This window comes from Monomorium pharaonis, unplaced genomic scaffold, assembly GCF_013373865.1.
Source record: "Monomorium pharaonis isolate MP-MQ-018 unplaced genomic scaffold, ASM1337386v2 scaffold_562, whole genome shotgun sequence".
In the NCBI taxonomy this organism is placed as follows: domain Eukaryota; kingdom Metazoa; phylum Arthropoda; class Insecta; order Hymenoptera; family Formicidae; genus Monomorium; species Monomorium pharaonis.
The window spans coordinates 1617-26696 of NW_023415871.1; the positions used below are offsets into that span (position 1 = coordinate 1617).

Here is a 25080-nt window from a genome sequence, read left to right on the forward strand (position 1 = left end):
TCAGAATGATCCCATGATTGGTGATCCGCTCATTTGCAACATTGCAAAATTTGACATACATACAAAACTTTATTATTTTCTACTTACTAAAAAACGCAACTTGCGACTTGCGATTAATGTAGAATGGGCTCAACGCATAACATAAATGCATAAGAAATCCAATTGGTTAAATTTCTTATGCACTTTGCATATGGACCAATCAATTTGCTTATGTACATATGTTATGCGTTATGCAAAAGTCTGGGCCCTAAGACCGGATCTACAATAGGTGTAGTAAAGCGAAAAGCACACACTCTTGCATAACGCATAACATAACTGCATAAGAAATTCGATTGGTTGAATTTCTTATGCACTTTGCTTATGGACCAATCAATTTGCTTATGTACATACGTTATGCGTTATGCAAAAGTGTGTGCTTTGGCCTTAAGTCTTAAAGAATTAACCAATTATATTCGATTATTTTTCTCACATTCAATTATAATTGGTCAGTTTCTTAGAGCTTAAGGCTTATTATAAGGTCTACCTATTGTAGACCGGGCCTAAGGCATGGGTACAATAAATAAAACATTAACCTTAAAAATCTAATTTTGTTAAGAAATCTGTCTTACTCATCACACATGCAATGTCTTGAACAAAATTTTACAATAATCAGTACGTTGTTATACCTTTTGAAAAGAATTTTTAGTTATAAACAGATTATTGCATATGTTAATATTTAATAACAGTATCACAGACTTTGTCATTATAAAAATGCTTTAGCTTATTAAAACTGGTCTTTACTGTACTAACGGATGCACAAGTTTTGTATTATGTAATAAACTCATTATTTTATTGCTTATTGACCAAATATATTTACTATAAATGTAATAATTAATACAACCGTTTTAATGTAAGGGACTCATTTTAATAAAAAAGCTTTCTGCAATTTTTGTTATAATAAGGAAACATTAATAAGAATTGAGCCTGTTAAAAGAAATAATTTTTTATTAAATAAAATGACAATTAGTTGATTGTGCTAAAATTTGGCATATGATATATCGTACGTGTGACTGGTATAGATTTCCTAACTTTACAAGACTTTTAAGGGTTTATTGTCTTTTAAATAGTAAGTGACTTTTACTCAAGCAGTTTTTAAAATTGTACTTACTCGATGCAAAATATATAATCTTAACATTTACAGTTAGAAATATTACTATGACAAACAATAGACATGTAAAAGTGAAAACCATTTTTTAATAGGTACAGGGTAATAATTTGATAAAAAATTTAAAAAGTGAGCAAATTTATTTTTGAAATATATTAATTGCTTAACATCTGGTGAATATGTCCACTTTTGACATTTTCACTCAAATTATGTGAATATAGAAGTTTTCAAGTCTCTAAGGCCCGGTTCCACAACTCACGGTTAAATTAACTGGCTGATTGTTCCATTGGAATTGACCAATCGTATTTGTCGTTAAGCAAAATTAACAAATACGATTGATCAATTCCAATGGAATAATCGGCCAGTTAATTTAACCGTGAGTTGTGGAACCGGGCCTAAGAATCTTTATCATAATGTCAATTACTCATTAAAATGCAATGTATCTTGCATAGAATTTTAATGTAAGCAACATGTTACACTTGATGGAAAATAGTATATCTAGACAGAGTTCAAAGTTACATAGAGTATTTTTATGACACTATTACAGAATTTGGCATTATGTACATTTCTTCTTAAAGCGACAATGAAAACTTTATTATTATGAGTTTAAAACTTTAATACTTTTTGCTCATTAGAAAATGGTTTTCACATTTATATGTCCTTTTTTCAGACAGAAGAATCTACAACAACAAACAATATTACAAATATATTTTAAATTATGAAACAATGTTAAAATAAAGTTCGCTTTTTATTTTACAAAGGAAATAAAACCTGAAAAATCCAGCAAAATTAGGAAATCTACAATAATCACACGTAGAGCATGTCACATGCCAAATTTTAGCCCAATCAACTTATTGTCATTTTATTTAATTTAGTTTATTATTTAGTTAATTAAGTATTACAAACTTTGACACTGAAAATTTTTCAACTTTTTAAAACGAGTCTCTTGTGTATTAATGGATGCATTAGTTGTTGCAATATTTGATAAACTAGTTACATTATTATTTATTGACACAATAAACAACATTGTTTATTGACACAATGATAACAGTATTACAAATTTCTTAACTTTACAAAATTCGACTTTTAAACATATTATGTTTACTGTACAATTTTTAATGCGTAAGAAATCAATTGTTTATCATACAACTCGATAAAGTTTTCAACATATAGTAATAGAGTTTAATTGTCGCTTTAAGAAAAAACTTTTTTATAGTGCCAAATTCTGTAATAATGTCATCATAACACATTATGTGTTATTAACACTAAACTTTGTTCAGATGCATTATTTTTTGTTAAATGTAATATATGTTGCTAACGCTAAAATTTTAAGCGAGACATGTATTGCATAATTGATCGATCTCAGATGCATAAAAAATTGTACGATAAATATAATATTAACTTCAAGTCAAATTTTGTAAAATTAAAAAAATCTGTCATTTCTATCACACATGCAGTATGTCTGGAACAAAATTTTGTAGTAACCAATAGGTTATCTCTCATCATTAAAAATGATTGTTATGAAATAATTAATAACCTATATTAACATTTGAAAACGGTACTATATTATCATAATAAAATTTTTTTATCTTATGAAAACGGTTCTCTTTTACACTAACAGATGCATTAGTATTGTAGGATATAATAAACTCGTGTACACTTTATTGTATGAAAAAATTTTTTAATGAGCATAAACTAAGAATTTGATAAAAATTAAAAACGTGAAAAATTTTATACTATTAGAAATATATTAATTGTTCAACATCTAGAGAACATTATTACTTTTGATATTTTCACCCTAATTATGTGATACAAGGAATCTTCTAACATAATGTCAATTACTCGTGTAATATGTGTCTCGTATAGAATTTTAGCATAAGCAACACGTCACATTTGATGGAAAATAGTACATCTGAACAGAGATTAGTGTTACATAGAGTGTTTACGACACTATTACAGAATTTGACACTACATGTTTTTTCTTAAAGCGACAATTAAATCTTTGTAACTGTAAGTTTGCAACATTATTACTCTTTGCTCATTAAAAAATGGTTTTCACTTTCACATGTCCTTTCAGGTAGAAGAATATTTATAACTACGAATGTTAATATTACAAATAAATTTTGCATTATGAAACGATGTTAGAGCAAAGATCGCTTCTTATTGTACAAAGGATAATAAAATGTGAAAAGTCCTGCAAAGTTAAGAAATTTACGTAAATCACACGTAGAACATGACACATGCAAAAGTTTAACCTAATCAACTTATTGTCATTTTATTTAATGAAAAATTATTTCTTTTAACAGGCTTATTTCTTATTCATGCTTCCTTGCCATCACAAAAATTGTCAAAAGTTTTTTTGCTCAAATGAGTCTTATGTAAAAATGGTTCCATTAATTATTGCATATGTTAAATGTATTGGGTCAATAAACAATAATGTAACAAGTTTATAAAATATTGCAACAACAACTAATGCATCCGTTAATGCACAAAAAACTCGTTTTAAAAAGTTGAAAAATTTTCATATTGTCAAAATTTGTATTTGTAATACTCTTATCAAATATTAATATCTATAATATCTGTTCGTAACAATCATTTCGTGTTAAAAGGGATGTGATTATTGCAATATTCTGCTCAAGACATACTACATGTGTGATAGGCATGACAGATTTCTTAATCTTACAAAATTCGACTTTTAAGGTTAATATTATGTTTACGGTACGATAATTTTTAATGCGTAAGAGATAGATTGTATATCATACAACTCGATAAAGTTTTCAACATGTAGTAATAGAGTTTAATTGTCGCTTTAAAAAGAAACATTTTTATAATGCCAAATTCTGTAATAATGTCATCATAACACATTATGTGTTATTAGCACTAAACTCTGTTCAGAAGCATTATTTTCTGTTAAATGTAATATAAGTTGCTGACGCTAAAATTCTAAGTGAGACGCATATTGCATGATTAATCGATCTCATATGCATAAAAAATGATAAATATAATATTAACCTCAAAAGTCAAATTTTGTAAGGTTAAAAAATCTGTCATTTCTATCACACATGCAGTATGCTTGAGCACAATTTGGTAATAATCAATACGTTATCTCCCATAATGAAAAATAATTATGTTCTGATTATTTTCTATATTAATATTTGAAAATTGTTTTACAGACTGTCATTATAAAAATTTTTTATTTTATAAAACGAGTCTCTTCTGTGCTATCGGATGCATTAGTATTGCAATGTATGATAAACTCATCTTTATTATAATAAGTAAGCCTGTTCGTAGGAATGATTCTTCACGAAAGAAAATGACAATACGTTGATGGTGCTATTTGGCATATGACATATTGTACGTGGGATTGGTGCAGACTTTCTAACATTGCAGGACTTAAAGTTTTATTGTCCTGCGAAGTAAAGTGATTTTTATTGTTTTTTTATTCAAAATATATTTGTAATAATAATGTCTATAGTTACAAGTGTCCTTTTGCCTATGAAAAATGTAAAAGTGAGAACATTTTTTAATGAGCACAGGATAATAATTTAATAAAAATTAAAAATGTCAGCAAATTTATACTATTTGAAACATATTAATTGCTCAACATCTAGAAAACATTTTCACTTTTGACATTTTTCTCCCAAATTATATGATATAACATAAGTAACATGTTACACTTGGTAGAAAATAATACATCTAAATAGAGTGTTATCAAGAGTGTTTTTATGACATTGTTATAGAATTTGATATTATGCGTGTTTTTTCTTAAAGCGACAAATGAAACTTTATTATTCTTTGCTCGTTAATAAAAGATTTTCACTTTTACATGTCCTCTTTTTCAGGCAGAACACTTATAACTTATAAATATTACTATTACAAATATATTTTGCATTATAAAATGTTAGAATACAATGTTGGAATAAACATTACTTTTTATTTTGGAAAGGACAATAAAGTGGACAATAAAATTAAAAGTTCTGTAAAGTTAGGAAATCCTACACTAGTTACAGGTACAATATGTCACATGATAAATTTTAGCACAACTAACATTTTGTTAAGTTATTTAGTGAAAATATATTTCTTTTGACAAGCTTACTTTTTATTAATGTTTCTTTAACATAAAAATTGTAGGAATTTTTTTTATTAAAATGAGTTTCTTACATAATGATTGTATTAATTATTGCATAATACGTGTATTTTATGAGTGAATTGTAATATTTATCAGATAATATTACAATAATTAATGCATCAGTACGTTAATACAGAAGAGATCCGTTTTAATAACACGAATCATTTTCCAAGTCACAAAGTCTGTAATATTCTGTTATCAAATATTAATATAGTCTATAATCTATTTATAGCAATCATTTTTATTAAGAATAACAACGTATTAATTGCTGTTTAATTTTGCTTAAGACGTACTGCATTGTAATAGGCATGATTTTTTAATCTTACGAAATTTAATTTTTAGGCCCCGGGCATAGACTTTTGCATAACGCTTAAGAGAATTATCCAATCAGAGCTCTTAATTTCTATCCTGGGAAGGAAATAGAAACGAGTTTGATTGATTGGTTTTCTTATGCGTTACGCAAAAGTGTGTGCAATGATATTTATTAAAGGATTAAACATCCTTAGCGCATATAAAGCATAAGGGTGCTGTCCCATGGTGCTCTGAAAACGAAATCGGAAACGCAGATCGCCAATCACAAGATCATTCTGATAGAACCTTTTTAAAAATTCCGTTGAAATGGTTCCCGTGATTGGTGATCCACCTTTTTTCTTCTTCTTCTTTCCCGTTAGGTTAGGTTAGGTTTCCGTCCAATCCGCCTTTCTGATTCCGTTTTCCAAGCACCATAAAAATATAATAGTTGATTATTCCATTGAAATTGACCAATCGTATTTGTTATTAAGCAAAACTAACAAATGCGATTGATCAATTCCAATGAAATAATGAACGATTAAGTTAATTAGAGTTTAGTGTAAGTGGCCTTCAGTGAGAGTGGTTTTAAGCTCGGTCTACGATAAGTCATTAGTCGTTGGTCGTAAGAAATCTAGCCAATCACAGTTGATCTTAGAGAAGAATAAACGAATATGATTGGTTAAATTTCTTACGACCAACGACTAACGACTACTTATTGTAGACCGGGCCTACATGTGACGTATTTGCGTAAGCTTAACTTGCGTCAACCAATCACATCGTCTTTTATGTGCCCTAAGGGCTCTGGCACACCAGCGCGATTTTGTCGCGCGATGTTCAATGAGCGACTGTCTTTCCGCTCATAGCTGTATACCCATTGGACATCGCACGTCACGCGCGACAAAATCGCGCTGGCTGCCAGAGCCATTAAGGGCCATCTACAATGGAGAGTCGTAGGCCGTAGCAGTAGTCGTAGAAAATGTCTCCACTTCGTATTGCTTTACTGTTTTCAGCCTACAGCAGACATTGAGCCAATTCATTGCGTGCTTACGATGAGCGTTGGGGCATTCGGGATTAGTTTTTGGTCGCCTTTCTTTGATGGCCGGCTTGTATGTTATTGCTACGTCGTTTTTATTTTAGACAGCATTGCCGTAGTTTTAGTGCTGTTACGGCTAAAACATTCCATTGTAGATGGCCCTTAAGGGTGCGGTCCCATGGAGCGGATTATGCAGAAGCGAAACGAGCGGATCACCAATCACGGGATTATTCTGATAGAACTCTTTCAAAGATTCCGTCGAAACGGTCCTGTGATTGGTGATCCGCTCGTTCCGCTTCCGCATATTCCGCTCCATGGGACCGTACCCTAAGACGATTTTAGGGACATTCAGAGCACGTTAAAGATGATGTGGTTGGTTGACGCAAATTACGTTTACACCGTATGTAAAGCCACTCTGAGGGTGCAGTCCCATAGAGCGTATTACGCCTAAGCGGAACGAGCGTATCACAAATTACGGGACCGTTTCGACGGAATTTTTGAAAGAGTTCTATCAGAATAATCTCGTGTTGGTGTTCCGCTCGTTCTGCTTATGCGTAATACGTTCCATGGGACTGCACCCTGAGGCTGATGTCCCCTGGAGCGGATTATGCGGAGCGGAATGAGGGTGCAGTCCCATGGAGCGGATTATGCGGAAGCGGAACGAGCGGATCACCAATCACGGGATTATTCTGATAGAACTCTTTTAAAGATTCCGTCGAAACGGTCCTGTGATCTCGTTCGCACATGTGTACAAGTGCAAAATCCACCTTTTGCACTTATGCGCATGCACGAGACCATCTTTTGCACTTGTACGCATGCGTGAACGAGAGAGAAAGGTATTACCCAAAGCATGCTAGCCTTTTCCCTCTGAATCTTACCCCTACTCCCACAATGCTCAGTCTAGATATATTATAGGCGAGTTTTTTAATTTATCGATCAATTGCATTATGCACAGATGCTTTTCTCTGTAAAAACTTTTTTTGCGCATCGTGCGATTGAGTAATCGATGAGTTAAAAAACTCACCTTATGTCTATGGACGCGACAGACTCTTATTGGGTGCGTTCCACTTAAAGCTTGCAACGACCGTGGAATCATTTTATCCTTGTTGTTTATCAAATATTAAACAAAGATAAATGACGCTCGCAAGCGTTGCGAGCGTTAAGTGGAACGCACCCATTGTAGATCCGCCCTAATCCGCTTCATAGGACCGCAACCCGAGTGGTTGCGCTGCTGGTTGCAATGGCCGCATTCAGCAAACTCAGCAGCTAAGTAGCAATCGAACATGATTGGTTCTGACTTATAGAACCAACAAATCAACGGCATTATTCAACGGAAAATCTAGTAATGTTGCTCAACTACTGAGTCTGCTGAATGCGGCCAATGAGTCTTTATTGCGATTAGTTTTTGCTCTAGTTCTATTAAATAACTAAGACCAAGAACCAATTGAATTAAAAAATCACTGCGCGGCAAACTGTAGATGCAGACCAATTGAGACAAAGGTTAATATGCGATGTTCGAAGATGTGGATTTTTTATTGTATCTGCGCATTTTACGGTAAAGATATCTGTCGTGATGAAAATTTATATTAAAATTTACAAGGAAGTTGTAAAAATTCTAATAATGTTTGCTTTAGTAATGCTCACCAATGGTACATATTACGTATGTCCATTAAATGATATTTACGCAAGAAAAGGTAATAATTGCATGTTGAAAAATGCGCAGTTAAGAACAAAGGCATGCATAATGGCTGTTAACGGTACGTATGTTTTCACAATAACGCTATTGTTGCTAGAATTAACGGTAATTTTTACTTTTACTTTATCGCTGTGCCATAAGAAACACGTTCCTCGCATAATATGTTTAATGTCGTTTTTTAAATTATTGTACCTTTATGGAATCATTTTCCTTATCATAGATGCACTGTTGTATTATAATAATTATTAATCATTATTTTTGAAAACTTCTATAAGAGTACATCTCTGTCTCATCAATACAGAGAAGCAGAAAATAAATTAAGAAAGTAAAAAATTAATACAAATATTATGTCGTCAAAATTAATTTTTACAATATAATAATTGATAATTATATTGCAAATAATTGATGTTGGCCAGCAATCAATTCTGAAATAATATAATATTGATTTAATAACTTTAGTATTATTTTTATGAAAAATGTGACTTTTGTATTATTTTTATGAAAAATGTGACGTGACACATTTATATTTTTATGTAAAAATTGTTTCCACATTTATTTAAAATAATTTATTAAAAAGTATTACATTTTGCCTATAATGTCTTTAAAAGTTTGTAAGAAAAATGGGGACAAATTAAAAATATTTTTTATATATTTGTAGCAAATATCGAGCATCTTTCTAAAATTAAAAAAAATTTAAACCATAATATTCCTCGAGTAAAATTACAATCTATAAATCTTTGCAAGTATAAAACACTTAGCCGACAAAAGCCTCGAATAATTAAATCTGAGGTACTTAAAAAAGGCCAAAAAATAAAAATAAAAAATAAAAGTAAAACTAATCAGCAGGCGCAAGAAAAACTAAAGACTACATCTGAAGAATACAATCTCTCTGGTAAGAAAATTGAAATTGAATATAAAGAAACTATTTTTTCAGAGTATATAAGTTTACTTCAAATTTAATTTATTGCTTATTGATGTTATCATCTTATTAAATGCCATTATAACATAAATGAATTAAATGAAGAAATAGATACTATTTAACATTAATATCTAATAGTGATATTAATACACTGTACATCTTACAAAAATTTAATATTGGTAATAAGTTGGTCAATAATTAATTATTTATTGAGTATTAATAAAAACAATTGTTAAAATTAATTTAAAATAAATAATCACTAACATTTTATATTGCCAGTATTAAGTTTCTTTAAACTTTGCTCTTTTGTTATTTCATATATATAAATATAGTTCTTACAAATAATTTTTAAAATTTTTCAAATATGTATGATGTCAAATGTATATGGTAACAATAATAACAATAATAACTTCATTAATTTATTATTTCATAGTATATAAGTTTTTTAGACATTAATGTATCAAATGTCTCTTACAGAAATTTAATATTGACAGCATTAAATTGGCTTGTGATTAATTATTTTTCATATTAACAGTACTATTGGGTTAGTGCTTCTAATACGCAAAATAAATAATTAATCACTACTCAATTTAATGCTAATATTAAATTTTTATAAGAAACATTAATATCTTCTTGACTATTTTATATATATTTAGATATGATTCTTACAAATGATTTTTCAAATGCTATACTACAAATAGACACTGTGAATAATGATAGCTCGTCCACTGATTTATGTTTGAATATTCAAACAAGAATATTGGAAAAATCTAATACTCGAGAAACATTAGATACATTGGTTGAGAGATCAAAAACCAACACTGATGAAGACAATTGTAAGTTATATTTAATATATTAATACTGTTATAAATATTAAACGTCATATTCATTGTCTTTCTTATTACAATCTTTCACTTCAACTTAATTTATTTTATACATCTCAAATTTGATATCCATAAATATTCTTTTTTTATTATCTATTGTTAATATTGTTAACGTTGTAAATAATATTTCATAAATTTTAGTATTAAATTGATCTTTGATTTATTATATATTATTACTATTAAAAATACTGTTATTAGTTCTTTTAATATTCAAGGTAAATAATTAATCACTGCTCAATATTAATGCTAATATTAAATTTTTGTAAGAAACATTAATATCTTCTTTAACTATTTTACATGTGTTTAGATAAGATTCTTACAAATGACTTTTCAAATGCCGCATTACAAACAGACACTGTAAATAATGATATCTGGTCCACTGATTTATGTTTTGAAAATATTGAAACAAGAGTATTGGAAAGATCTGATAATCAAGAACATTAAACATGTCGGTTGAGAAATCAAGAACCAATACTGATGAAGATAATTGTAAGTTACATTAAATATACTAACATTGTTATAAATGTTACATCGTATTAAATTGTCTTATTACATTCTTTCACTTCAACTTAATTTAAGTTATTTTATATATCTCAAATTTGATATCCATTTTGCAGCTATTTTAAAAGTATTTTTTTTATTATCTATTGTCAATATTGATAACGTTCTTCAAATTTTCTTACAACTATATTTATTTATTTTATTAATTTAACTATATTTATTTATTTTATAATGATATTAATATTTCATAAATTTTAGTATTAAATTGATCTTTGATTCATTATATATTATTACTATTAAAAGTACTGTTATTAGTGCTTTTAATATTCAAGGTAAATAATTAATCACTGCTCAATTTAATGCTAATATTAAATTTTTATGAGAAACTTTAATAACTTATTTAACTATTTTGTATCTATTTAGATATGATTCTTACAAATGACTTCTCAAAAAGTACACTACAAATAGGCATAATGAAAAACAATAGCTCGTCCACTGATTTATGTGTTGAAGATATTGAAGCAATAATATTGGAGAAATCTGATACTCAAGAAACATTAAATATGTTGGTTGAGAAATCAAGAAAAAATACTGATGAAGATAATTGTAAGTTACATTAACTATACTAACATTGTTATAAATGTTAAACGTTGTATTAAATTGTCTTATTACATTTTTTCACTTCAACTTAATTTAAGTTATTTTATATGTTTCAAATTTGATATCCATTTTGCAGCTATTTTAAAAGTATTTTTTTTTTATTATCTATTGTCAATATTGATAATGTTCCTCAAATTTTCTAACAACTATATTAATTTATTTATTTTATTAATTTAACTATATTAATATATTTATTTTATAATGATATTAATATTTCATAAATTTTAGTATTAAATTGATCTTTGATTCATTATATATTATTACTTCTAAAAGTACTATTATTAGTGCTTTAAATATTCAAGGTACATAATTAATCACTGCTCAATTTAATGCTAATATTAAATTTTTATGAGAAACTTTAATAACTCATTTAACTATTTTGTATCTATTTAGATATGATTCTTACAAATGACTTCTCAAAAAGCACACTACAAATAGGCACTATGAAAAACAATAGCTCGTCCACTGATTTATGTGTTGAAGATACTGAAACAATAATATTGGAAAAATCTGATACTCAAGAAACATTAAATATGTTGGTTGAGAAATCAAGAAAAAATACTGATGGAGATAATTGTAAGTTACATTTAATATACTAATATTATAAATGTTAAACATATTCAATTGTCTTTCTTATTACATTATCTCATTTTACTTTAAGTAAATTGAACTAAAATAACAGAATGTATGTTTCGTATCTTCCAACAATTGTATTCCTTATCTTAATTTAAATTATTTTGTACAGGGACTTAGACCGAAATCAAATTATGATTCGGTTTCAGTTACGGTTTAATAAAATATTTGAAAACTGTACCGATTCAATTTCAGTATAATAGGTTCAAATTTCTTGATAAATAAAGAAAATCAAAAACCGTTTAATTTGTCTTTTTTCGATTCTGATCCAGGCACTTAATTTTTCGATTCTTAATAAATAATAATAATTAATAATATTTAATAATACTTTAAATAATTGTAGAGTGTAGCGGAAACAAAAGCTGAGTTGAATTGTCCCCATAAAATCATTGCACTACAAAAAGAAAAGAACCGATTGGAACCGGTCCAGGTCCCTGATTCTGTACATTTCAAATTTGCAGGATTGGGTGGTAACTAGTTAAATAGTTGAAAGTTATTAATAAAGTTAAAAAGTTAATAACTTAATTTAATTTAGTTAATTTTAAATAATTTAATTTTTAATTTTAACTAATTATTTTTTAAACGTATAAACTTTAACTTATTAACTTTTTTGCTAAATTAAAAATTTTATCTGGGCAAAAGAAAAAATTATAAAATTTATTTTTGCATAAAAACAATTTTTTTGTTATTTCATATGATTTATATTATAATTTTATTTACAAATAAAGTAATAAATATATTTGATGATATTGTAATTATGTTGGTAATCTGATTTAAATAAATTATATGGCTTTTTCATTTAATATAAATAAAGCTTTTCAAAATTAACTTTTACTTTAACTTGAGTTAAAGTAATCTCAACGTAACTTTAACTAAGTTAGTTTTTTATTTATGTAACTTTTAACTTAATTAAATTAATTTTATAATCCATTAACTTTAATTTAATTTAGTTAAAAAAATATATTAACTTACCCAATCCTGCAAATTTGATATATTCATTTTTCGGCTATTTTGACAATATTTTCTATAATCTTTTACCTTTGTTAATATTCTTAAAATCCCAATTATTATCGCTAATAATATTTTTTTAAATACTTTTTAAAACATTAAAAAATATTTTTAAACATTTTATATTTTATTAAGTCATTTTACGTTTTATTTGCAAGTATTACTTAGTGTTTTGGACGATACCGAGACTAGTCTCGGTCTCGGTGTCGAGATCTAGACGAGACTCAAAGTTTGAATTCGAGACAAAGACGAGACTTTTTATGCTGAGAGTCTTGACGATATCGAGAGTCTCGTCGAGAATTTTTATATATGAGATATAACTTTATTAATCAGTCATTTTTTTAATAAGAATGGAAAATTTAATTACATGCGGATATATTTATTATTGTTTCATTAATCATTATTTAATTTATAAATCATTAAATAATGATTTAATAATGATTTAAATAATGATTTATAAATTAAATAATCCACCTCTTATTCTTATTACGTCAATGTCAGAAGTCGTTTAAAAAAAATCATTTTTCCGAATTACGAGTAACCCAACGCGAAAAACACAGAACGGGTGACAGAGGGAACATTAACGAGGCTTTAAATAGATTATTAGTTTATTTATTGAAGTAGATTCTACTTAGTAGAATGTGTACTGTGTGTGTATGTGTGTGTGTGTGTGCGTGTGCGTGTGTGTGTAATACCATTAGAAGAAAATTTTTCAAGCCAACAACATAGAGCTTAAAAAAACCAACATTAAATCTTTAAAAATTAAAACCTTTAATTTAAAAACTTTACTGATGAGGCTGTCACTACAATATTTCAATTTTATCTTTAAGACTACAATTCAACCAAGAATTTATACATAAAATAATGCGTACCTATGTTTCATGTAATCTATTCTTGTGTTTTCTAATGACACCTTGGAAAATAAACTTTCCGCTGGAACAGAAGTGGCGGTAATACCAAAAATATCCTTAGCCATTATTGATAGAGTAGGATACATTGCTTCACTTTGTTTTCACCAAATTAATACTAAAGATTCCTTTGATGCTCTTGGTGCATTTACATATGTTTCAAATTCTTGAATTGGCGTTTGTATTATTCATTCCATGTACAGAGAGTCAATATGTATATTATCTTCATCTGTTTCAATTGTGTTCTATATAATTATTACCATCATTTTGTTCTTCATTGTAATAATTTTTATAAAATTCTAAAAACTGTTTTATAGACTCTGCTTTCATTTCTTTGCCCCACGAAGTCAAATCAAAAGTTTCAATTTTATAGCGTGGATCTAAAATCAATGCGACACAGTAGATCCAATTAGTCTATTATGTGAATAATGCTTAAGCATTTTGTTACATCCTGCTTGAAATGCAGTTAGTCGATCTTTCTGTCTAATTCAAAAATTTTTTTCTTGATAGAATCTAAAAGCATATTAAATTCTACAATTATTACCATCGGTAATGTTACATATTTATCACCTAACAAAGTCGACAAAGTTTTAAATACTTTAAAGTACTTATAAAATTTTTCAAGAAGTTACCATTCATCTTGATTAAGTTTTAAATGAGAAAAAATGATGTTATTCTCGCAAAGCGTATTTAGGGGACTTTTTAAATGCAGTCCGGTTTTTATCACGTCATATGTACTGTTCAAACGTGTCGAAACGTCAATATTAGGCGATACATATTTAACATTTGTAGTTTCGCAGCAACTACGTAATTTAATTTGCCATTGTTGACGAACATATTTTTTTAAACATTTTTCGCAATTTTGTTATGCATTGTTCGTCATTCATATCATTTTCTATTTCTTCATCTTCGGCATCTTCGTTATCGTACGTCATATCTTGCAGCTTTATCAATTTCAAAGTATCTTGAATACCTAAATTTAATATATGAGCAAAGCAACGAAAATGTTGCTGTTTTGCATCAAAGCGAATATTATTTTCTTCCATAAGAATTTGTAATTCTTTCATAAACCTGGTATTTGCAGATGCGTTATCTACTGTTATTCCTCCACACCTATTTTCAATGTGAAAAGATTTTAACAATTTATAAAAAACTGTAGCAATATCTTCTTGCATGATTTTTGTTAGAAGGAATAAAATCTAAAGCTACGGACTGTAGTTCCCAATTACTGTCTACAAAATGGACTGTAATTCCATAGAATGATATATTTGCCAAGGAATTCCATCCGTCGATAGTAAAAGAAATTTTTGATTTATTTTCCATTAAAATTTTTTTCAAGTATTGTAGTTTTGCAAACTTTTGCATTACTTTTGTTCTTATTGAATCCCGTCTTGGTATTATAATTTTATCGTTAAGTTTTTGAAAAAAGTCGTGTAGCGTTATCTTCGAAAAAATTAAAAGGCAAATAAATTAATTTTTCAGATAAGTAGTTTAATTGCAATTAATTGATTATGGTTGGCCCCGTTAGCTTACTGAAATATGGGTTAACGACTTGGACGGGGTGGCTGCAGGAGGGGGGACGAGGGTCGTGTGTGTGTGTGTGTGTGCGCGCGCGCGCGCGCGCGTGTGTGTGTGTGTGTGCGTGTGTGTGCGCATGTGCGAAGCATTCTCTGCACCACACAGCTTTGCGACGTGGCCATTTTAAATGTGGCTGTTCCGAACGTGGCCGTTCCAAACTTGGCCGTTTCGAACGTGGTCATTTCGGACGCTCCCTTACATTTTAAAATGTAATTCTTTATCACTGGGGAGCACTTTAGGCTCACAGTAAAAATAGTGAATAATTTAAGTTTAATCGCATAAACCAAAAAGGTTAGAAAAAATGCTTTTTATGATTATTGAGACCGAGAGTCTTGATTCGAGACCGAAATCGGGATGAAACCAAAAATTTCGAGACTGAGATGAGACTCGAGCTAATATCGCCTCGTTTCGGCGAGACCGAATCACTAGTATTACTTGTAAATTACTTATGCATCGTATTTTCTACACATGAGAATATATCAGTATATACTTCTAGTATATACTTAGTATATATTTAGTAGATAAAAGTATAAGGGTTTTTTGTAATTTTTGCAATTGTATTTTTATATTTAAGCTTCTGAATATATTCCTTCGTCTACAAGCGAGTCATCAATTTACTCAGATACAGAAAATGATAATACAAAGAATAATAGGAAAAATGTCTCTGTAAATAAAACTAATACGTCTAGTGGTTTAGACATATCTAATCTACATTTGTCAGGAACAAAAATGTGTGATGATGCTGAAATGTATGTCACAGAATCGTCAGGAAAACAAACACATTCCAAAAAAAATTGTTGTTATTACTGCAAAAAGCTACAAAGTAAGATAGCACGTCACTTAGAAACTGTGCATTCTAATGAAAAAGAAGTTAAGAAATTTAGTGTATTACCTAAAGGAAACTACGAAAGAAAGAAAATAATAGAAACTCTTCGACGAAATGGCAATTTTCAGTTTAATACTAAAAAAGAGATAAACAATGGAGAACTTATCGTATGTAGGCGACCAAACAAAGAATGGCATAGAACGGCTACTGATTTTTTACCTTGTGGTAAGTGCAAAGGATTTTTTTCAAAAACATCTCTTCGACATCATTTTCGTCGTTGCACTGGACGTAATAGCAAACATAATAAATCAATAACTGTATTGGGTCGTACTATTGTTGGAAGAACTCACGAACTAGCTAATAAAATTCTTAGAACAATTGTCTTTCCCGTATTACGAGACGACGATGTGACTCGTGTAATAAGGTACGATCGGTTAATAATTCTATATGGAAATAAACTTTGTTTGAAATATAGATTGCAACACCAACACGACATGATAAGATCTCGATTACGGTTATTAGGACGTTATCTCATAGCACTAAAAACAAAAGATAAAAATATAACTGATTTTGCCTCATTATATGATCCGAAATTTTATGATGTCGCAATTGCTGCTGTTAATTCTGTTGCGGGTTTTGATGAATATAAAAATGTTTACAAAGTACCATCTGTAGCATTTAATCTTGGGACGTATATAAAACATGTCGGAGAAATTCTTATTAATGAATGTATAAAAAATCATGATCCTATGAAAATGGAACTGGCCGAAAATTTCTTAAAACTATTGAAACAAGACTATGGAACAAGTGTTAATAGAACAGTATTAGAAACACAGATGCAACAAAAACGACAAAAGAAGATTATACTTCCATCGACAGAGGATATTAGAAAACTGGATAATTATTTAACAGAAAAACGACAAGAAGCTTATAACAATTTGACGAAAGAATATTCATATAAAGAGTGGCTATCTTTGCTGGAAACAACTCTCATATCGGTGCAATTGTTTAATCGTCGACGAGCTGGAGAGACTGAAAGAATACAAATATCAGAATTTCAAAATTATCACAGTATTGATGAAGAAACGAATAAAGATATGTATAAATCATTATCAATGGAAGCACGAAGATTAGCAAAGAAATATGTCCGTTTTGTAATACGTGGTAAACTTGGTCGTACTGTTCCTGTTTTAATTCATTCCGAACTACTAAAATGCATTAATCTTATATTGGATTACCGTTCACATGCAAAAGTACCTCGTGAAAATCCATATCTCTTTGGAATACCAAGTTACGATAAGAAGAGATATAAATATTTAAGGGCTTGCAATTTAATGCGGTCTTTTTCAGTAGCATGCGGAGCAACCATGTCACATACATTACGTGGAACACAATTGAGAAAACACATAGCAACTAAATGTATTTCTCTAAATTTATTAGAGTATCAGGTGAATGATTTATCAAATCATTTGGGACATTCAGATAAAATACACAAAGAGCATTACAGATTACCTATTGCTAGTCGAGACATTTTACAAGTATCAAAACTTTTGGAATATGCGCAAGGTGAAGAAAAAAATAACAATGAGGACGAAAGTACTGATGACGATGGTATGTATATAAACGCACGCACGCGCGCGCGCGCGCGCGCGCGCGCGCACACACACACACACACACACACACACACACACACACACACACACACACACACACACACACACACGTTGGGTTCGAAAACGTCACCCGAGTGCTCTTGGGTATTATTCTATTTTTGTTGTTCGTTCAATGTGAAACGAAGATAGAATTATATCCGAAAGCACTCGAGTCCGAACACAGCTATATAAACAAATATAATGTACAGTAATACAATTGAAAATAATTTATTATTAATTTTTACATATTAAATTATCAAATGTATATCAAATTTATTGCACAATATATTTATATAATTTAACATTGAAAAATACGACAAACTATTTTTCTAATTTTATTATTATTACTGTTCTTTTTTCTAACTTTAGTAATTTTTTAAGAATGCTAAATATTACAATTTTTATATAGACTTGGAAATAATGAAAAATATTTAGAAATTTACATCGTTAAATTTAATATATAAGATGATTTATAATTAATCTATAAAAACATTAAGGATAAACTTATCATTTAAAGAGACAAAAATTCACTTTAAATTAAAAATGTGTTTTATTTATTTGCATGTTAAAATATTAATATGTTATTAATATTGAGCTTTATTTGATCGTATTTCAGAAATTATTAATGCTTTAAATTCTTTTTATAAAAATATTTGTCTTAAATTAAATTAAAAAATTATTATTAACGTTTTCTGCAATAATATAAATTAGTTTAATAAATTATTGTTTATGTAATTTATATTAGTATTCCTTGTTTTGCTATTTAATACTGTTTTGTTTTACTATATAAATCACAGGATTATATCTATATATTCTAGATGAATCTGATGTATTGCTCAAAAGAGATTCATGTAATGATGAAAACCGATCATTCTCTTCTGGTAAGTATAAAAGTATAAAAGTAAATCAAAAAATAAATAAATTAAAAAACACTATATAAATTTTATTTATGAGATTGCATGTTTCCTACCTTATATATTGAATTTGTTGATATATTCAATGTTAATTTCTTAAATGTCAGCTCTAAATAAACGAACAAACAATTTTTTATAAGAAAAAGGATGTATTCTTTTATCTGAAACACTCAGTTATTTCAATTGATTAGATATGTTCAGATAAATGGAATTATATTGTAATTTGAAATACATATTGTGATCTTTTAAATAATTACATGTATAAATTATATCATTATCTTTTATTATTTGCACGATTTTTAAAAAATATACATAAACAATACAACGTTTGAATTATGTTTGAGATAACAAAATATATTTTCAAATATTCATCGAATATAATTCAAATCATTATACCAACGCATACGTTACAACATAGAGTATAACAATTTTTTAACGATTTTCGAAGATATTTTTTATTTTTCCCTCTTATCGTTGGCGTTTTAATAACTGGGCTGCGTTTAGAAACATCATCCGGGTGTTCTAGCTATCATTTTACCCTTGTTTGTCATCGAATGTTAAACAGAAATAATATGATAGCTAGCACACCCGGGTGATGTTTCTGAACGCAACCCTGAACTGCTATAACTAAGACGCTTATGTGCTTGGGTTAAAAAATGTTATACTTAAAGTTTATTGCAATTGTATTTTTTTGAGTGTTGTCCTCATTAAAATGTTTATCTTTAAATAATTTCCATTTTATTAATAATTATAATTAAACTGTTATTAATTGTGCACATCTTCTGCAGTAATCTTAATCTTGTAGTAATTATTTAGGACGTAATATTCTCCATTATGTTTTTATAATAATTAATATAAATTTTCTACGTATAATTCTATGCATTATTTTTGCATTATTATTATACAAAATGTTTTACTATACAATAAATATGTGAGAAATAAATAGTATTTTTTGAAGTTGTTTAAAGCCTTTGGCACACAATACAATTTGCCATGCTAGGTCGCATATGAGATATCTTACTACGTATCCTTTTTGGCTTACGATTGCTGATAATCATCTGAATCAATTAGGACACAAGACATCTCATATGCGACCTAGCATGGAAAATCGTATCCTGTGCTGAATGCTTAAGACACAAAGATTTTAATGAGAGTCAGCATTCCCAAATTTTGGGAAAATTAGAGTGTATTACACGTTAGCTGTATTCTTAAGAAGACAGCGTTTCATTACTTTTGCAATGAACAATTTAGTTGTTAAGATGTCAGAAAGACAAATCGTTTATTTTCAGCTGCAAATTGACTGCAATGAAATCTTTGGTAATAGCAATACGTTGATTTGTTCTAGATGAATATCAGATGAACATACCATTATCCAGTAAAAATCAAAATTTATTTAAGGATTGTGAAGATAATCTAAAAGAAAAACACTGCAGTAAGTAAAAAAAAAGTATAATACAAGATTATTAAATTACCAAAACTATAAGGATTACTATTAGTATCATATAATTTAAAACAGTGCTCAGCATTAAGTGCCTGCAATGTAAGCAACATTTCAGCCTGATTTTTGAGGCTATGCATACTATTCTTGTTCGAAATTCTATGATTTATCAAACTGCCGACATTGTGCTCATAAATATCTTAATATTAATAATACGCTGGAATCATACTTTTTGCTAAACGTTATCAAAAACAACTCTTTATACATAATTTTTACTTTTTAAGTAATTAAATAATTTTCTTTTAATGTGTGATTAATGACGGTTTGACGAAAGATATGATCTCAGTATATTTTTGATATGGATGGAACACTATCGACATACAGTATTACACGGTCGGTGACACGACCGTCTAGTTTTAAGTAACGGGAGAGACAGACCTCATCTATTAAAAATCGGAATGTGTATCTAATGCTTGAATACTGGTTTTAGAAGAAGACTTGAGAATGAGAAATGTAAATGCTGTTATATATAGAATATAAGAACAAATTAATAGTTTTAAAGTTATTTAAATATACTTTTTGTACTATGTTTAGAGAGTGTAGGCAGACATTCAACAAAGGATAAACCTATAAAAATAAAACGCCGTTCGAGTGAGTATTGTACAAAAATTATTTTTAAAAATCTAAAGATTTAAATAAAATTTAAAATTTTAATTAATTTTATGTAATCAGTATATCACTAGTATAAAAAGCTATAATAAACTATAAATTATAATTGTAATACTAAAAACAGTATTAATTATATGTAAATTATGGTAATTGCAACTACTGTTTGCGAGCGTAATTAAACATTATATATTATATATTATTATTTCTACACTCACAGAAAAAAGTAGTTATTGCAACTATGAAAGTGACAGCTATACAAGTTTCAGTATAAAGAAATAATGTAATATAATTGACATTATTTTTTTTTAGTTATTTAATTTTAATTGATACTATTTTTTAATTATTACAACTAAAACTTTAGTTTACATAGTTCGACTATATGTACTATGTTCATTCTACTATATGTACATCAGTGCTAATATTCACTTGTAATTTTTAGTCAGATTTCACAGTTCACGTCTACTATCCTTCTCTTAGCTCGTTTATTAGCAACGAGTCGCCGGACGCATGATATTAACGAGAGCGATATTGAATCTTGGGAATGTGAGCATCCAAAAATGTAATGATGTGAATAATAATACAGTCGATTAGGATAAAAGAACTCTATTACATAATCATATATTAAAATTTATATTAAATAATGATATAATTAATGATATAAATATGATATATATTAAAATTTAACAATAGTATAATTAATGGTACAATTATGTAGTAGAGGTTTGTTTTTTTGTCATCAACTACATTATTTCAACTATAAAAACTATAAAAGAGCCTATAATGAAAGAGCCACAAACTGTCTGTTAGACAGGAGATATTTTTAATCATAAACATGGCGTTTGTTCAATGTAAAACAAGGATAGAATGATACCCGAGAGTTTTAATCGTAAATAATGACGTTATGCCATGTAACCAATCAGAAGCGCAGAATCAATTTGCGGCTCTTTTATTTTAGGCTCTTTAATAAAAACTACTCATTTATCAAGTGTACATTTTATAAATCATAATAAGTTTGCAATAGTGGGTAAAAAGCTTTTAGTAAAATAATATAAGAATTTTTTAATTATACCAGAAAATATGCATGTCATTAAGTTAAAAAATAGAAAAAACATTTTCAATTTTTAATAAAACAATATATTAAAAATAGGTTAATTATGTGAAATTTTTTAATAAGGTTTTTTTTTGTGATGTTGAGGAATATTGTTCATATCCTTACATTTATGATACACACGTTCCTGAAATTAAATATATCGCTCCGTAGACGTATGTCTGGCGATGTCTCTTACTAATAGCGTTTTCGACCGGTCCGGTTTAATCGCTCCGGGAGCGATTAATGACGTCATAAGGCCAATCGCAGCCATTCTTCTGAAGAAGGGAATAACTATGATTGGCCAGTTCTAGAGGAAAAGAACCCAAGTACGGGTCAAAAACGCCATACAAATGAATAATAAGAGGGAGATAATGAGCGAATCGTGAAATCTGGTCAAAAGTTACAAATAAACACCAACATTCATGTATATTAATTTCACAAAAACTTAATTATCCCTTTGTAATTATCCCTTTTATAGCTGCCGTTATGTCTTTTTCTAAATACAACATTAAAGCGGTGATAAAATAACTGTAAAAAGGTTTAATTATTTTTCAATTTTATTTTGTAGCATCTCCCTATGGTCCTACAAAACGAATTCGTTGGAATGAAGAGGAAAAAAATGCTGTTACATCTGCATTTGGAACATATATTGACTCTACGAAATTGCCTTCTTTGCAAGAGATTAACAAGGTTATAGAAAACTCTCCATGTTTAAAAAGTCGTACAGCACCGCAAATAAAAACATGGCTGCATAATCAACGAAAATCTCGAATGCAAAATAAATAAGTTTAGTTGAGATGTTTATCTAATGAGATTAATAATTATCCGTATACTTTTATTATTTTTATAAATAGTACCTGTTACAACGCAATTTAATGCAAATTTAATGTTTATTTTTATCGCAAATTAGTCTTGCGATTTTTGGTTTATAAGTACCTAATATAACTTTTAAAGCATGTCATTAATATGTCAAATAATTTTGTCTTCACAAAGATATCTTTTATATTGTGATGTAATTTATACAGGCTTTTATTTTCTTTTGTAATGATTATAATTTAAAAAAAAATATATATTTTTCAAGTACTTATTTCGTATAATATTTAAAAACAAACTAATGTTATTAACGATAAAAATGTTTTTATAAAAGATATCTCGTGATTTAATTCAGAGATTTAGGATGTATTTCACACGTGCGTATGATGCATGATGCATCACGTGTATAATGTATGAAATGGGACGCATCTCTACATTTATGATTGTAAATGGTACGGTTATTCTTACAGTTTTTCATACATAATTCTTATAACTTTAAAAACAGGCAGTTATTAACGATATGTCAAATATTTTTGTTTTTATGAAAAATATGCTACATTGTGATGTAATTTGGAAACTTATAATTATATTTATTTTATAAGCGATAAAAGAGACTGTTTATAACGAGACTGTTTATAATTTTGAAATAAAGATTTCAAAATTTCTAATTATGTTAAGGAAATATAAAGAAAAAACTGCCAAAAAAATTATTTTTTATTAAATAAGATAACTACATTAATAGCGCTAAAATTTTGTAATATATTGTGCGTGTGATTGGTGCAGATATTTTAACTTTGCAGGATTTTAAAGTTTTTGTCTTTTGCACTTAAAAAAAAAAACGATTTCTACTCTAATAATGATCTTTTATAATGCAAAATATATTTTTAATATTAATGTTTATGATTATAAGTATTCTTTTGCCTAAAAAAAGAAACATGTAAAAATAAAAACCATTTTTTAATGAGTAAAGTAATAAAGTTTTAAACTTATAGCAATGAAGTTATAATTGTTGTTTAGAAGAAATATTTATAATATCAATTTCTGTAACAGTATCGTAAAAGCACATTATGTAACATTAAACTCCATTTAGATGTATCATTTTCCATTAAGTGTAACATAGGTTACGCTAAAATTCTACGTGAGACACATTGAATAAGTAATTGGTATTAAAATAGAGGATTCCTAAAAACTTGATAACTTCTGTAGCCAAGCGATCAATTAGCGTATCACATAATTTGAAATTAAAATTACAAAAGTCGATATGTTCATTAGATGTTGATCAATATGTTTTAAATAATGTTTGTTCACTTTTTAAATTTTCATCAAGTTGTGTGATATAAAATTGATCTCTTTATCCATAAAAAATTGAACGATAAATATAATATTAATCCTAAAAGTCATATTTTGTAAGGTTAAAAAATCTGTCATTTTTATCACATTTCTAGGAACCTAACCTAACCTAACCCGTTTCTATCCTAATACCAATTACTCATCCAATATGAGTGCGTTCAGGGAGACGCTATTAGCGCTATCAGCATTAATTTATCCTTGTTCTACCTTTAATGAGTAATAAAGATAGACTGATACTGGTAGCGCTAATAGCGTCTCTCTGAACGCACCCTATGTGTCCCTTTTAGAATTTTAGCGTTAACAATATATGACACTTAACAGAAAATAGTGTCACATCTGAACGGAATTTGATAACACATAATGTGTTATTATGACACTATTACAGAACTTGACATAAAAATGTTTCTTCTTAAAAAGAGATAATTAAACTATTACTATATGTTGAAAACTTATTTATTATTTATTTATTACTTATTAAGTATTTATTTCTTCATAATATCACTATTAAATATAATATCGCTGTTAAATAGTATTTATTTCTTCATTTAGTTCACTTATGTAATAATAATAATGGCATTATATGATTATAACATTCATAAGCAATTAATTTAATTAAAAGTAAACTTACGTACACTGACGAAATAGCTTCTTTATATTAAATTTAAATTTTCTTACCAGAGTGATTGTATTCTTCAGATGTAGTCTTCAGTTTTTTTTTTAATTTGCGAGCGCCTACTAATTAGTTTTATTTTTTTAACTCTAAACCTCAGATTTAGTTATTTAAAACATTCATCGTCTAAGTGTTTTATATTTGCAAAGATTTATAGATTGTAATTTTATTCTAGGAATATTACGATTAAAAATTTGTTTCCGTTTTAGAAAGATGTTCCATATTTCCTACAAATATTTATAACAAATATTTTAAATCTATCCGTATTTTTTCT

General features: G+C 28.2%; 2 protein-coding genes and 1 long non-coding RNA gene across 4 annotated transcripts; all 3 read left to right on the forward strand.

The window, feature by feature from the left end:
• The first annotated feature begins 1485 nt into the window (after positions 1–1485).
• Positions 1486–3601, forward strand: LOC118648642. The gene is made up of 2 exons (XR_004965387.1): positions 1486–3154; positions 3222–3601. It is a non-coding gene; the product is annotated as an uncharacterized LOC118648642 (long non-coding RNA).
• Positions 3602–6841: 3240 nt separating this feature from the next.
• Positions 6842–10540, forward strand: LOC118648644. Its single transcript, XM_036294993.1, has 5 exons — positions 6842–8152; positions 8232–8354; positions 8952–9185; positions 9869–10048; positions 10404–10540. The coding sequence occupies exons 1-5, from the start codon at positions 8104–8106 to the stop codon at positions 10538–10540; spliced, it is 723 nt and encodes a 240-aa protein (XP_036150886.1). The 5' UTR covers positions 6842–8103.
• LOC118648643 lies at positions 10539–23625 on the forward strand. 2 transcript variants are annotated; one of them, XM_036294991.1, is made up of 8 exons: positions 10539–10585; positions 11021–11203; positions 11651–11833; positions 15959–17821; positions 18681–18743; positions 20122–20208; positions 20809–20865; positions 22542–23625. In XM_036294991.1, exons 1-8 carry the CDS (start codon positions 10543–10545, stop codon positions 22757–22759), a joined length of 2697 nt encoding a protein of 898 aa, XP_036150884.1. In that variant the 5' UTR covers positions 10539–10542; the 3' UTR covers positions 22760–23625. The 2 variants fall into 2 exon arrangements, with proteins under 2 accessions (XP_036150884.1, XP_036150885.1); XM_036294992.1 differs by lacking the exon at positions 11021–11203.
• Positions 23626–25080: the final 1455 nt, after the last annotated feature.